This window comes from Acanthochromis polyacanthus, chromosome 5 (genome assembly GCF_021347895.1).
Source record: "Acanthochromis polyacanthus isolate Apoly-LR-REF ecotype Palm Island chromosome 5, KAUST_Apoly_ChrSc, whole genome shotgun sequence".
Lineage (NCBI taxonomy): Eukaryota > Metazoa > Chordata > Actinopteri > Pomacentridae > Acanthochromis > Acanthochromis polyacanthus.
The window spans coordinates 21,208,137-21,224,327 of NC_067117.1; the positions used below are offsets into that span (position 1 = coordinate 21,208,137).

The 16,191-nt window shown below is 39.7% G+C and overlaps 1 protein-coding gene across 2 annotated transcripts in view; it reads left to right on the forward strand.

Moving 5' to 3' along the window:
• The window catches only part of slc2a9l2 (solute carrier family 2 member 9, like 2), a 120,275-nt gene that overhangs the window by 47,221 nt on the left and 56,863 nt on the right, over positions 1 to 16,191 (forward strand). For both annotated transcript variants that reach the window (XM_051948363.1, XM_051948362.1), the window contains exons 8-9: positions 3,115 to 3,302; positions 5,673 to 5,783. In XM_051948363.1, the coding sequence (XP_051804323.1) occupies positions 3,115 to 3,302; positions 5,673 to 5,783 (299 nt within the window). The remainder of the gene's footprint in view (positions 1 to 3,114; positions 3,303 to 5,672; positions 5,784 to 16,191) is intronic.

Consider the following 16,191-nt stretch of genomic DNA (forward strand, 5'->3'; position numbering starts at 1 on the left):
AGGCTAATAATTTGATCCTTCTGAGACATATTAGCATCCTTTCCATGATGATAGGACATGTCTTTTGACATGGTTGTTTAAAAAATGAGAAGCTCCTCACTGCATCAGCTAGGATTAAATAAGCTGTTCATCACTACAGTAATAATCCAATGGAAGGCTCTTACCTATTTGCTTTGTTAAATCCAGGTGGTGACTTTTTTTGGCCAGTTTATCTTGGTTGTGTAATATTTCTCCTGCTTACAATTGAGGGGTTGTATTAGGTCACATTTCGATGTTTATTGCTTCTTCGGCCCAAAAATTAAATAGTATTTTGAACAACGGGTGAACATACAGCCACAACATTAAAATCGCAGACAGGGGACGTGAAAGACATTGAGCTTCTTGGGTCCTGGAATGTATTGGTACACTGTGACAGACCAGCAGGATAATGTGCCCCTCCACACCACGAAAACTGCTCAGGTTCCGCACAAGGAACACAACACATAGCTCAAGAGACAGATCTGACCTCCAAACTCTCCAGATCTCAGTCTGTTTGAGAAGTCAGTTTTAACAATCCTGTTTGATGAAGACTCCACAAAAGCAAACCCACAAATTCCCAAAGAATCAGACAGGACACATCAAAAGGTCCTGTGTCAAGACCCTGACACTGTTGGAGGGGTTCTAGCTGCATGAAATGGACCTACAAATTATGAAGCAGGTGGCTTTAATTTTGTGGCTAATCATTGTATCCCTATAAAACAAATGGCTTGTTGGGTTCTCACTTTTTCTCTCTCTTGCAGTTTAAACCTGTCAGTGTCAGAACTCTGAATCCCAGCTTGCACAGTTGTTTGCATCCACACACTAAGCACACACAGACACACTCCCAGAATCCCCCAACCTGTCAAATACTGCAGCAGGTCACCCGTGAGACATGCAGGCTTTAGTCTGGCAGGTCTAACTGTGTCTCATCTTGTCAGTGTGCTGCTGGACTCACACATCCTAATGACCTGATTTCAGCCCATGACTGCTGGGAGAGATTTGCTATTCTGGGTTCTGCCCTTAATCTGTGCTCACCTGAGATTCCCATAACACCAGGGACTCACTTTTACAGGAGAGAGAATCAAAATGAGGGAAGAAGTGTCTTTACACACGCTTGTTCCATGTAGTGAACTTCAAAAAACCCTTTACTGGACAAGTTGAAAATAAAACCTGCTCAACTCAGATACAAAATCCAAGTATATTTCAGGTTGAGAATCTTATTAAAAGTGAAATAATGCCGTCTAAAATCAATTATCTGCCTTAAATTTATATAACCACACTAATTTGTTGCATGTGTGTATTTGTGCTAAGTTTTGCCTGCATTCAGATGAGGAGAAAATGCTGTTCTACAGCATTTAATTCCCTCAGATCGCTACAGATAGCAGACAATGGCAGTCGAGATGAATTATGTATCACAGAGGAGACATTTGAAATGATGATCATCTTGATAAGACCAAGATGTAGCCTCAGGGAACAGCACAAATCCTTAGACTTTAATAGTACATTGTAGAATTTTCTTGTAAATTAACACAGTTTATGTTTATTCAGTTGTTTATTCATTTAGTCGAGAACTAACAAATGCACTGGATACATGAATTGAGTGCTTTTACGTCATCTCTTGCAAAGTTAGTTCTTTAAATATTTTAAAATTTTCCCCTAAATACAAACATAACTGAGAGCCACTCATTAAAACACGAGTATGTTACGTAACACAGAAGCCATTATGTTTTAGCCACCAGTTGTAATTATTTTAGCTTTCTTTCTCTGAAATCATGTTTTTGTGAGGTCTGTTTACTCAGGAGCCTCAGCCATTTTTCTAGAATAAGACTGTCAGAGCTGCAAAATCAATTGGCTGAAAAATCTGTTCTCTTTGCCAAAGTTGTTGCATTTTGTCCAAACAGACCCAGAATTTAAGTGTGAGCTAATTTAGGTTGTAGATTGTTTTCAGTTTTCTTACCAGGAAAGGGTTCAGCTGTTTTCTGCATGAGCATTTGGGATAACACTGACGTCTAGACTGAGAATCTGCGCAGATTTTAGCTGCTGTCCACCAATAGCTGCTCAACTTCTCATCAGACAACCTGATCTTCTCATAAAATGTTGTAATAAATCATCTGGACTAACGATTAAACCGTGAGATTTTCCAAGCCATAGAATTGTTTCAACTGTGATTTCTTTGTTGTTTTCTGTGGTAAACACAAATGAGATTTTTGCCAGTGGCCTCTGCTACACCTGAAAAAGCTTATTCCACTTCACAAAATGACAGATGATTACATAGGGGACCCCTTGCAGTCATGGGAATGAGTATGTCCCTGAACTTTACAGAAAGGCGGTGGTTTCATCATCCCACTGTCTCCTTTTTAGGCAACCAGTGATGTATTAGATGGGGCTGAATTCTGAAACTTGTTAACCAAGAAAATGGTGAAGCTTATAGTTTCCATTCTTCCATGTGATGAGAAAAGTTTACTTGCCCTCACTTGACCAAACATAATAACAATAATAATAATAAATAAATAATAGGTACAATAATGACCCCAGATGTGACACAGACCCCACTCTCTTGGCTGAAAGTGTTTCAGTCTTGCCTCCACCACACCCATCTCCTCTGAAGGCAGACTTTGCAGCTCTTTATACACCTCATTTGCAAACATTATATATTGTTTTGTGCATACATCTATATATGTTATTTTGGGGGTCAAATGCAATCAATCTTCAGTTGTTTATCCATTAGCTTTACCATGACAATAACTATCAGTGCTCTCTGGAGTTTTATTGTTAACAAGCAGAGCTTTAAAATATTGCATCTTTCACTGCTGATTTGTTAAATAATGTTTCACCTTAGACTCAATTTATGTAGGCAAAAAGTGCAAAAGAAGTTGAATAATTTAAAATTTGAATACAGGCAAAGGCACAAGACGTAGTTTAAAAACTGTAGAAAACTTGGATGTTCTGTTTTGAACAAACTGCTTCACTTCTGGGGATATGTTCTAATTTGCTGTGGAAAAAATCCTCAGCTTCTTTGTTCTCAGCATAATTGTTTTTGAGGGTTCTCGCACATTCATTCTAACCATGTGCTCCTGTGGATGTTTTTTGTGTCAGCTTTCCAGAGGTTTTTGGGAAAGAAAGACGTGTCCCAAGAGCTGGAAGAGGTCCACGCGGAGGCTCGAGCTCAGGACAATCTGCACATCGTCTCTGTGCTGCAGCTGCTGAAGAACCCAGCTGTGCGCTGGCAGCTCATCACTGTCATCATCACCATGGCCTGTTATCAGCTCTGTGGCCTCAATGCTGTAAGATGCTTCTCAGATTTTCAGTGGAGTCCAGTTTTTAGGCTATCTTGCAGCCAATGGTACTGTAGCTAGCGCACACTGAAAAATAATTTATTTAGTGTTTAGGGTCATTAAAAATGAGAATCGGATGAAAAGAATCAATAATGCAAGATTTGTTTAAAAAAATCCTTATAAATATGCCTTCTTTCAGCACCATTTGCAGTGCAGTCATTATCTGTCACAGATTTACAGGTCTTAAAATTATTCTGACAACATGAGTTTTGGGGGTTGATCTCTGCCCAGGTGGGAAGGTGAAAGATTCTTTAGCTGAAGAAACTCAAAATCAGAGGGAATTGCCGTTCTCCTCCATCCTTATGCTATGTTTTTTTTTTGGTCTCTCTGATTTTAGTAAATGCAATATACCTAAAAGGTTTCATAGACTTTTCTGACCACTAGAGGGCAGCAAAACAAGATAAAAACACAAAACCTGCGCAGTCTTACTGTATGCAGATGTAGCGGGAACTGTTGTGTGAGTGCAGAAACATTTAATTATTATCTTTAGATATTCCAGTATGAGTAAAATCAGTTACAACTCTGTCTTCAGCCAAAAAAAAATAGCAAAATCATTGGTTTTCAGGGGAGCCGTTTGGATGTGCTTTCCCATCGAGGTTGTATAAATGATCAAAATATAAATACATAAGAGATACAACAGAACAATACTCTCTCAGGCCTGTTCATCAGTGGATCAGGTGTGGATGAGATTTCACAGACCTTCCCTGGAGTCTGTGCAGGTGTGACCCCAAATGTGTGATCTCCTCTGAAATGATTTTCTTTGATAAGGTAATGTTTTTATATCTTTGTCTGCATAAAGGGATGTTTTCTTCAGCTGTTTTATCATAAAGGATTAAAAGAAAAGGTTATAGTGTACAGATAATGATAATAAAACTGGAGTTCTTGTGCAGTCAGCTTCTTGCTCCAGTTTGAGTGACTCACTCTCTTTGTGTTTACCTTGACTGTGAATGAGAAGTCGTGAGCGTAGAGAAGTCACTGCGAGTCAGTGTGTCTTCTGCACTTTGTTGACAGCATGAGGCGTTTAACTGTCCTCCACCTGCTGTGTTGCAGTGCACCAGGAAGAAAATGACTGTTGTCCAATTATAGGTCCTACCTTCTCTGTCTTGAGCACAGAGATGCCAAGAATACCTCTGCACAATAACAAGGGTTGCTGCAATCCACCACCTACAATACAAAGAATGACAACAAAGAACTTGGGGAAAAAAAAGTATTTCTGATTTTTTTTTTTACATTCCAAGGATTGCAACCTCATCAGCTTGCAAAAAACTTAAAATTCCAAAAAAAGATTCCTGTGACCTTTAAAAGGCACTGATTTGTATTTCAATGACCAGAAAGGTGCACTTTACAAAATGTGTCTGTAAGGCTCAACTAACTAGATGAATGCAATCAAAAATGTTAGGAAATCTAAAAAGGAATAAATAACAGTGTTTGGAGCTTATTTCTCATGATTAAATCTTCACAGTTGATAGGTTGAAGGACTTTTAGTAATGTGCCGTAAATCCAAAAATCACAAAGCTCATCTGAATTATCATAAATATGAAAATGACTTAATTTATAATCATTTTCATTCCAAGAAGACAGGAATGACAAGGTGTATAAGGACTCTGGAGATTCATGTATTTTAATTGTTGAACTATATTCAAAACCCCCTCATCACCAGACCATTCCAGTTATTCCAATAAATGTGACAGTCTGAGGAAAACTTTATATTTTCAGTAACTTATTGTTATGAAACTAAGTGCTTAAACCATGCTGACAAATGAGAAATGTGCCTGCAACCATTTTAACACTATAATTGCTTCACCTCGTTAAACCTTCTAATTTATGGCAGTCTTATTTTTTTGTATTCTCAATGTTTTCTGTGAAAAGAATCATTGGAAAGAACAGCGCTGAGCACCTGAGGAGAGAACACAAAGACAAATGATGCAAATGCAAAATCACATTGCATCTGAGCTACAGGCCATGTGTTTTTTTTCCAATGTGCTTTATAAGTCTGCTTCTGTTTGTTCTCAGCCCTCTGAGCTCACTGCAATCAGTCAAGTGTTGTATAGCCTCATTCATGTTCATAATAAGATTAATGCTGGTATTAGACTGCTGATATATGGATGAATGAGAAATCTTTCACCACTAAAAAATGCTGAGTTGGATTCTGACACCACCCGTGTGCTGCATTTAATTTCTTTAATCTTTATTTTACATAGGTTTAAATTTGATCTGAGTATACACGAAACTACTTAAATGCATTTAGCAATGTAAAATCATGTCTTGTTTAGGTAAAACACATATAAGACCAGTGGAATTTGATTTGTCTTCTTGTAGATCTGGTACTACACCAATGGGATCCTTCGGGCAGCAGGTTTTGCCGATAACTTACTTCCCTACATCACATTGAGCACAGGAGCTATAGAGACTCTGGCTGCCATCGTCTCGGTAAGTATTATCATTTAACTTGTTCCTTTAAGTCAACACAGCATGTCTGGTTCTGGGCCATTACTCTCCTCTGGTAATATGGTAGTTTTGTTTTCCTGTATTAGTTCTTTTGACAGTTAGCTGGTGCTACATGGAAGAAAGATGTTTATTGGCCTCATTAAAATCTTCTTTTTAAAAGTGGGATCAAGTCTATATTGTAATTCACAAAGATCTCTAGCTCAGAAATATATAAATGCAGATGTATGTCTATATGTGTTCAGCCTCTTTTTATAAAATTGTGTTTATATTGCTTAAAAGGTAATTTGTTGACATATATCTAAATAAACAACTTTCTAGAGGAATGTAACTGTCTGCCAAATGTGTAGCTTTTTGTAGAAACAAGCATTTTTATAGATCATTTAAAAGTTTTACAAATGGGCCAGTGGAATAGCTAAAGATTTGTTCCTGTATTTCATGTTTCTTCATCCATAAAATGGTCACGTAAGGGGAATATGGTATTGTATACATGAAGTTGCTGGCATTAGAATACCAGTGTTAGGAGCATGTCTATAGTAAATCATATGTACCTGTCCATGTCTCCTCTGGTAAACGCTGCACTCAGAAAAACATAGATGTAGTTTTGTGATTTTCGTTTAGAGAGATTTTGCTAATCTGTGACCAAAATTATCCTCTAATATACTTTTTTCTTTTTAAAATTTTAGCATGTTTGCATAGATGCAATTCTATTGCTCTTGGCCAAAATTGCCTGTCGGGTCTATTGACGTGAAAAAGCAGGACTGTCAACAGTCCATAGCTGCACTGGCAGCAGATCTGTCGTTAAACAGTGGAGCAGAAAGCACTTTGTTCCAGCACAGCTTAATGAAGTCATTTGCTGATTGGAGGGTCTCTGTTGGCTGCTTGTCGGGGAGATACTGCAGCATTTGTCATTAAATTATTATTTACATGAGGCAATAACTGTACGCAGCACAGAACATGAATAAACAACGCAATAAATGATTAAAAATGTCACGAAACACATTAAACAACAAAACAGTCTAACAGGACCATTAGTCACGTTTCTGGCAGCAGTACATCCTGACATAAAGCAGCATTATGTAGTCAGAAGTCGTGCTGCAGTTTGCTGCAGTCTTAATTTAAAACATTTTTTTCTGTTGAATTTACCGTACATCAGAACATCCAAGATTACACTTAGGCTCCCTATACAAATCAGTGATGATGCATGAGGTGCAGTGAAGTTGAGCTGTTCTTATTTTCTTACATGCCCAAGAAACAAATTACAAAGAATGACTTGTACTTTCAGGAGGCAGAGAAATGTGAAGCTCTCATTAATTGTAGCTTCGTGGCCAGTTTTTTTCTCTGAGGAGGAGTCGATGGTTTTCTGGATTCACTTTAAAGCCTCTTTAACTGTGGCTATAGGAATATTGACCTGATGGCTGCATGCTATTGATCCAGATTAGAGTGAAAATGGTACAACTGTGTAAGCTATCCTATCCACCCACACAGCTAGTACACAGTGACGGTGCAGGATGATTGAACTACAAGAATTTTATTTCTGTCTCCAAAAATGTCTTTGCAAATTCCACCAAGGAGCTACTGAACGTTGCTCCCCTGACATGTCACACTTTAACTTGAGTTCAGCTTTCATTTAGCCTGCAGTTTTAGGGTTCAGTAGCAATGTCCTTTCATGGAATTGGTTAAATCAATCTGTCTGATTTAACATGTTTGTAATTGATGCTGTGCGGGTTATGTGTAGAGTTCATCATAACTTTTTAGCTGAAAATCACTGCCTACTTTAACAGCTTAACAGTGCATTTCTGGATTTGAAAACCAAAGCACTCTTAAAGACACTCTTCTCAGATCTGGCTCCAGGAAAGGGGCCCTGATTTCCCTTTTCCAAGAAGTGTGTCCACGTCCTTCAAGGTTCGATTCATTTTGGTCCATCATAAATCCCTTTTGTCTAGCCCCTTCTTTGGGACCAGTATGGCAAGAGAAACAATACCAGGAAATAATGCTCCTGACCACTTAGCTACCAGTATTATTGGGACACAGAAAGCTCTTCACTGTGATAAGCTGGTAAATCACAGAGGAGTGGTGCGGTGGACACTGTTTTAATCTTTTCTGACAAAGAAGAAGCTGCGTCGCCTACAAAGCCTTCAATCTGTGTTCCTGTCCTCACCTGTGGACACAAGCTCTGGTTAGCAGGTAAAAAGATATTGCAGATATAGGCAGCTGAAATTAGTTTTATTCATTGCCTGTTCGGACTCGGGAACAGGGGGAGGTGCTCTGACATTAGGTGCTCAGACTAGACCTATTTCTCCTTCACATTAGAAGAAGCCTGCTGAGCATCCCGGACGCCTCCCAAGGGAAATAATCTGGGCAAATCCAACAGGGAGGAGGCTCATGCTGGAGGAACTATATATATCCCTTCTGGTGTGGGGAACACCGCGGGTTCCCCCAGGGGGAGCTTTAGCAGTGGTGAGAAATGGAGACACCTGGGCTAATTTGACGGACTGAGAGAAATGAGGAATTGGAGGCTTGCAGTTCCTCTCTACTCAAGTATCACAGTCACGTAGCAGTGAGCTGCAAAGAAGTGTTATTTTCTCATCATGTTCAAAAATACATCTAAACTGAAAATGCCACCTTTTAATTTGTTATTGATCTAATTTGCTTCATCCTCATGGCAGATGCAGTGAGAACACAGAGAGGAATGGATTCAAGCAAATTTCACTTTCTGAGTGAAGAACAAGCTCTGAGGCACTTTAGTACCTTGAACATTGTAGCCACAATTGCCAGCAGTTCATCATTTGCGTAATGTGTCTATGTCAGTATGATGTCTTTTCAAACATGCAGACTTTATAAAATGTGGAGGGAAACACACTAATTTTCGTAGCGACGCCCTATGTGATTCGCTCGCTGTGACGCTCATTAAAGACGATATTTGATCTGAAGCAGAGAGCCCGCTGAATGACTGAGCTGCCAGGTGACTGACAACAAACACTAGCATGTACTCTCCAGACATCAGTTTCCCCTGCAGTCCTGTTGCAGAATCTCCCGATGAAGCATTACTAACTCCCCCAACCGTCTTTACTGAACACCACACTTCTTCCGTAGCTGACGGTAATGAGCCATTGGTGGTTCTGCTGGCATGCACAAAGTAGTCACAAATCATCAAAATTAAGCTCACATATCCATTAGCTTGTTATTTTTTAGAATAAATACCTTGCCATGAACTGTGAGCTTTCAGTATAATATGACAGATTGATTTTTTTTTTTTCCCCATTTTTGTTCCTGCTGTGACTTTTTGTACAACTAATAGATAATAGGACCATAAACTGTGCAGGCTTTGCTTTGTGAATATTTCAACCAAAATCAGGCAAATGCAAGCACATAGAAGACATTTTTTTCTCTGTGAAAAAGCAAAATGTTTAACAGCGCAAACTCAAGACTGTTACGTAGCTGTGTTAATATTTCATTGGCATTGGGCATTTGTATGAGTGTCATGATCACAAACTGGGACATGTTGACACTCGATGAGGCAGATTAATTTGATTTGTGGTTTCAGGAGCCTCAAATATTTATGATGTTCAAATCAAAGTTGGCGCCTGACTTCAAAACATCCCTGCTTTCATGTCGGTGGCAAACATTTCACAGGTGGTATTTAATCCCTGAATCCTGCGGTATGTGCTGTTTAATATGACAAACGATTCCACTACAGGGTGCATTTGGCTGTAGCTCCAACTTTCCTCTATTAGCCTTTACACTGTACACAGCTCCCTACACACAGTCATCTCTGGCAAACGATTCAAATAATTTACAAATTCCACATCAAGGAGGCATAGAAATGTCCTAAATAACTATCGCAGGCATTGTAGGTCACCTATAAAATCTGCCCTCTGCCTGTAAACACTGAAAATCTGTGAGGAAAGATTAGATGTCCTTTTGCTTACTGCAGTTTGGTGATAATGAGTGTCGGGAGTTTCCAGGCATTGGGTGGACCCACTAGACCTGGTCTTTCCTGGTACTGCTCTAAAGGGAAATTAAGTCTTGTGGATTAGCAAGAAGGTTGTTTCGTATGGACTCTTGCCATGTAATTGGCATATTGAATCACAATGCTGTATTTCAATGTAGAGAATCTGTTGTGCCTATACTATACAACACACTTCGCACTAAACACAGGAAGACGCAGGTTTAAAAGTAGTACATTATTTATCATAAAAACTTTCGCATGTATTTACATGGCAAATTCAACATCTAGAAAACAATCACAGAAACCAATAACAAACAGAACAATTAACAGAAACCCAACGTATCCTCAACAAGAATTAGTTGATGTGATAACTGACAAAACCATTTATGCTTTTATTCAGTATTGAGCTGCATTACTGAACTTTACAAGCAGGCCATGGTTGTCCTTTGTGTTAATGTGTTATCTCCTCCCAAGCTAATTTAACACCTTCTGTCTGCAGCTTATTAAAGGAAACCAAAAGTTGCCTGTGGCAGTTCTGCGCGTCTGATAAGGGCATCAGTTTGTTGTTGAGGACCTGCATGGCTCATGAATGAGTACTTTTCTATCTGAATCATGCAGATGAAGTTGTGGGGAAGTTTTAAATTTCGTGTTTTCTCTGTTTTCACTGACAGTACACAAAGGCGCTTCCTTAAAAAAAGCATGTGCATAAAAAGCAGATGGTAGTCTACTTACAGGTAATTGTGAGTGGGAAAATGACTGACATTAGTTCCAATTACCATTTGCAAAAAGAAAAAAAAAAGCGAGTTCTTTCTTCTTGAACTCTGTCAGCTGTGTGCTCAATGAAGTTAGCTTTCATTTAGCTGCTATTTCTTTTGCCAGAGTAATGCGTAGTATGCATTTTAGATGATCAAACAGCACATTTGCCAATTCTGTATATGTTGCGGTAAAGAGAGAACGGTGAGAGGGTTCAAGTGCTCTATATGTGCTTTCTGTCTGCATTTAATAGTGTAAACAAAAAGTACAGTGAGTCAGAAATTGTTTTAATTTTCTCCCACCTGGGTGGAACTGTGCTGGTGTTGACATGAGTTCCTTCCAGAAGACACAAAAATAAAAACATTAGGTAAACTGGAAAATATGTGCGATTACAATATGTATCTCAGAACTGTGACAAAAAGGATACATGGATAAATCATTCAAGCCTTTTTTATTGAATTACTGTGTTTTTCGGAATCTCTTATAAACAGTCCGTAGAGGAGTCATTGATAAAGATGTTTATAAAAATAATGCTGCACCGGCTGAGGAAACTGCCTTCAAAAACAGTTTCTATTTTCAAAATCTTGAGTTTATATGTATTATGTTGCACAATTTCTTATTCAGAGTTATTTTAATAACATACTGGACAAAAGCAACTGAGCAATGGTGTAACTCCCAGTTTAACCTCATGGTGGCAGTGTTGTTTTACGGTTTCAATGCCTAAAGCCAGACACGATGATACAGAAGTGTGTCTGTTTGGCTCTTGTCACAGGATTTGTCCAGACTGGCATTTACTTTGATATAGGACTATTTGGATGACCAGAGCTCAGCAAATGAAGATGAATCTGAGGCTAGTAATTTTAACCAATTAGGCTGTGTGCCTGTAATGGAACAGGCCATGTAAAAGTAGAGCTGATGGCATGCACTCTGAAAGGCACAGTGGTCAAAATGTGTTTTACTATAAAAATTTAATAGCAGTCCAGGGGACATGTAAGACTGCCTCAAGCTTGTAAACGTTAAATATAATAGGCTATACTGAGAAATATGAATGTGGCCGTGGCCGTGTTCTTCAGCCTCCTCACATTTTTCCAACATGTATAAATGAGTCTAAAAAAATGAATGAATAACATAAATTTTATACATTTGTTGTTGCTAAACTATGCTCTGCAACACTGATATGTAGTTTGATGGCTGAATGTCCTCATTAAAGTGCAGTTGTATTTGTTAGATATGTAGCACAGTTTATGTGTATACGGTTTAACAGACTTTTTAAAATTACAATCGGCTCCAGTTGTTACTCATTTTGTGCTTCTATCTCTGCACATTGACCAAGTGATGGTGTATAATAAGTTGCGTCATCCATAAATAATTTCTTGGACTTCATGTGTTTACAAGTTCACCATCCTTAGTAGAATTCACACCTCCTGGAGCAAACTTTGATTTGTTCATGTCAGCTCACATCTGTTCATTTCATTTGCCATGAATGAATTCATGATGCCTCTTAATTTTGCATCTCATTAAACCCAAATGCTTCACTGAGCTTCAGCAAACATTATGGAATTTATTAAGCTTTATTCAACCCAACATACAGCTACTGTACCTCTTCTGCAAAAGATATAAAGAAGAAGAAAAAAACAGGCACAATGCGTGATTACTAAATACAAAATGCTGTTGACTGGCCTCCTGAGCCCTTTTCTAGTGCCCTACTGGGCAATCGCCCTTTCACTGCAGCAGACTTGTCACTATATGGCTGGCTAACAAGTAAGAACTGAGGTTTGTGTGCCACCCCACATTAAGTCACACACATCCGGACGTGTCGTCACACTCGGGAGCCCTTTGGCGAATTGCCGTCTAAACACAAACAAATTATTGCAAAATGTTAAAACTGACCCTCTGGTGGTGAGGAAACACTTTAAATTATCGTAGTATGCAAGAATCCATTTAGATCAGATATGCATTTGCTGAAGAAAAACATTTTTCATTGTCTTTTTCAGTGTGTCAAATACTGACAGCTTGATGGGCAGGTAGATAATAATGTGTTCTGGCAGGTATGACTTCATCCTGCATGAATACTTCACATTTATTGTGATGGGTTTTGTTCTAGAGTATTTCAATGCTACACAGATATTATCTGCAAATGGCTTCCTCTGAAGGCAGGAAAACGGGATCAGATATCTTCAATATTCTTCCTGACTGCAGACGCAAGTAAGAGCAAAGGAAACAGGAAACAGCAGCTTATATAGATACTCAGCATAAACTAAGAAACACATCAATACCTTTAATGTCTTTGTCCTCCAAGTGAGTCTGGGTGTTGATTGTTGATGTGTCTGAACACAGTCGCAGCATCATTTTGTCTTTATGCGACAGATTTTGTCATTGACATCCTAATGCTGCAGAGATTGCAGTGCATCTGGAGGGCCAGTGGCGCCTCTGGCTGTGGCTAGTCGTCTTTAATGGCTCATCTGCTTCTTGATGTGATGAATAGTGACCAGACATTTAATCCTGCCAACCGTGACGGCTGAAGTTACAAGTCTGACCTCTGTCAAGTCTGCCAGGAAGTAGGATTTTAGGTTTGTGTGTGTTATTGTGTTGGTGGTGTTATCTAATCCAGTTTCATGAGTAGTTCATGGTGTTTATGTGCACAGAATAGAGCTGACCTACTACGCTTTGCCATATAATGTAGTTTGCGATTATTAGGGTCCGAGCACCGAGGGTGCGAAGGACAGGCGGTGCCAGGGCACCGACTGTCCAAGGCACCAGCGGTGCCAAGGACCCTATTGAAACCCTAGGGTTTATTATTATTATTATTATTATTATTATTATTATTATTTTTTTTTTTTTTTTCTCCCGTAAAGTAAATTGGCTTTTTGGCGGCCTTATCATACTCCAAAACGCGTGAAATTTGGCATGCACATCAGGACTGGCGAAAAATTTGATATTTTATGGGAGTTGCGCATGTGCGTGGCAAAATGGCTCTATAGCGCCACCTGCAAACTTGAAAAAGTAGTCATTAGGCCAACTGCCACAATGTTTCATGTACAGCTACAATATTTGGTGGGCATATGCAGAACATCTGGACACACCAAAAAGTCAATTACAGCCACGCCCTAAACCCAACAGGAAGTCGGCCATCTTCAATTTGCTGTAAATTTTTCAAACTTAATCGCTCCTCGGGAAATGACTTGCCTTTTTGGCGGCCTTATCATGAACCAAAACGCGTGCAATTTGGCGTGCACATCAGGACTGGCGAAAAATTTGATATTTTATGGGAGTTGCGCATATGTGTGAAAAAATGGCTCTATAGCGCCACCTGCAAAATTGAAACAGTGGTCATTAGGCCAACTTCCACAATGTTTTATTTACAGCTACAATATTTGGTGGGCATATGCACCACATCAGGACACACCAAAAAGTCAATCACAGCCACACCCTAAACCCAACAGGAAGTCGGCCATCTTGAATTTGCTGTACATTTGTCAAAATTTATAGCTCCTAGTGGATAAGTCTGAGAGAACTGAAATTTGGCCAGTACATGCACCAGACCTTTCTGATGAAAAGTTATCAAAAACTCAACCAGAAGCCAAAAGGTGTGGCCATGGCGGAGCCTCAAACAACTGATCCTTCGCCATGAAACAGGAAGTGGTGTCTAATTCTTCTCAACATGCTCCAATCTGCCTGAAACTTTACATGTATGATGACAGTCCTGTCCTGATGTCATCCACATAGGGATATTCATTGACAGTCATAGCGCCACCTTGTGGTTTCAGGAAATAGACATCTTTTACACTTTCATGCCCTATTGTTACCCGGTTGATCATATTCACTTCAAATGCAGTGACAACAGCCTAAACACATTGATGATGCATCCCAGTGAAAATGGTGACTTGTCATCAAAGGGCGTGTCTGTGGCGGCCAAACCAATTTCGATGTTTCGCCATGAAAATTTAACGATTCATATCTCAGCTGAACAACATCCTATCTGCCTCAGACTTCACATGCTGGACACCAGGTCCAGTCTGAACACATCCACACTCATAAATTTTGAAAAAGTCATAGCGCCACCTGTTGGTAATAGTAAGTTTAAGGCCTTATATTTTCAGGTACAATGGCCCCAAACTTGGTGATATCATGCTGGAAATTGGTCAGTCGAGTCTTCACCTCTTGACAATCACACACTGTGAAGGGTGTGACATTTCATGTAACGCTGTTGCCGTAGCAACCAAATATCGCCATGAAAAACAAAGCCCTTTCTGACAGGTTAGGAATACTCCAATGCTCACAAAAATTACCACACACATCACCATTGACCCAAGGAACAACACTGTATGCATCTCGGCACTGCACATGCTATAGCGCCCCCTACAGTATTTTTAACAAACAGCCCCCCCAGCACGTTTCACCTACATCCATGAAATTTGGGAGGCTTATAGAGCACATCAGGACGCACAAAAAAGCCTCTTGGAGCCATGTCCTAAACCCAACAGGAAGTCGGCCATCTTGGATTAATTGTGAGATTTTTGATGATTTTTCTCATTTTTGAGAGTTAATACCTCCTTGGGGATAATTCCAGGAGACCTGAAATTTTGTCAGTCCACACAGCAGGACTTGGTTTGGAAAAGTTATCAAAAGGTTAACCAGAAGCCAAATGGCGTGGCCATGGCGACCATCAGCGTTTTGATGCTTCGCCATGAAACATCAACTGCTGTATAACTCTCCTCTGCATGCTCCAATCTGCCTCAAACTTTCCATGTGTGATCACAATCCAATCCTGATCACATCTACAGGCCAACAGACACTCTCAGTCGCAGCGCCACCTGATGAAGGGACAGTAAATGCTGTATAACTGGCCTCTACATCATCAAATCAGCCTGAAACTTTTCATGAGTGATCAGAGTCCAACCCTCATCACATCCACTGTGTGAAATACACTCTGAGTTACAGCGCCACCTGGTGGATAGACAGGAAATGCTCTATAACTGCTCTGAACATGCTACAGTCTGGCTGAAATTTTACATGTATGATTGGACTCTGGTCCAGATGCGATTCAGAGGCCGACATACACTCTCAGTCACAGCGCCACCTGGTGGACGTGCGTGGATTCACCGACCAGCGTGGATGCGAGGACCCGTCCATCGCTGCTTGCAGCTTTAATTTATTTTTTTGTTTTGTTTTTTTGGTCACAAGGTGGTATGACTTATTCATCAGCAGTGTTATTGCGACATAATCATTAGCTGAAAATTTCTCTTCTGTAATTGGAGATTTTTTGGCCTGCACGTGTGGAAAAAACAGTGTATCCGGTGTACCAATGGTTGACGCACATAAAAGCAGGAAACTCACATCTTCAAATGATTTAATGTACATGAAAGAGTGAATGCCTGATTGAAATAATCGGAGCTTCATACATTAACTCTCTTCTCATCCCCTGGGCTTCTTCTACGGCTTGTAAAACATTACACAATGCTACAGTTAAACTTCTGTTGCCACTCTATCACGTATGCAGGCTCATAAATATTCAGCCTCTTACACCTTCAGAGACCCTAATGAGCTACGGGTTTGCTGGTGGCAGGTGTGAAACTGTGTGTGGCTGCATTGTGGGCACTTTCTGGTAGAGAAATGTCTTGTGAATACAGAGACCAGTGAAATGTTTACACAGATGCACAAACGGAGTGAAATCCAGAGCTTTGGGAC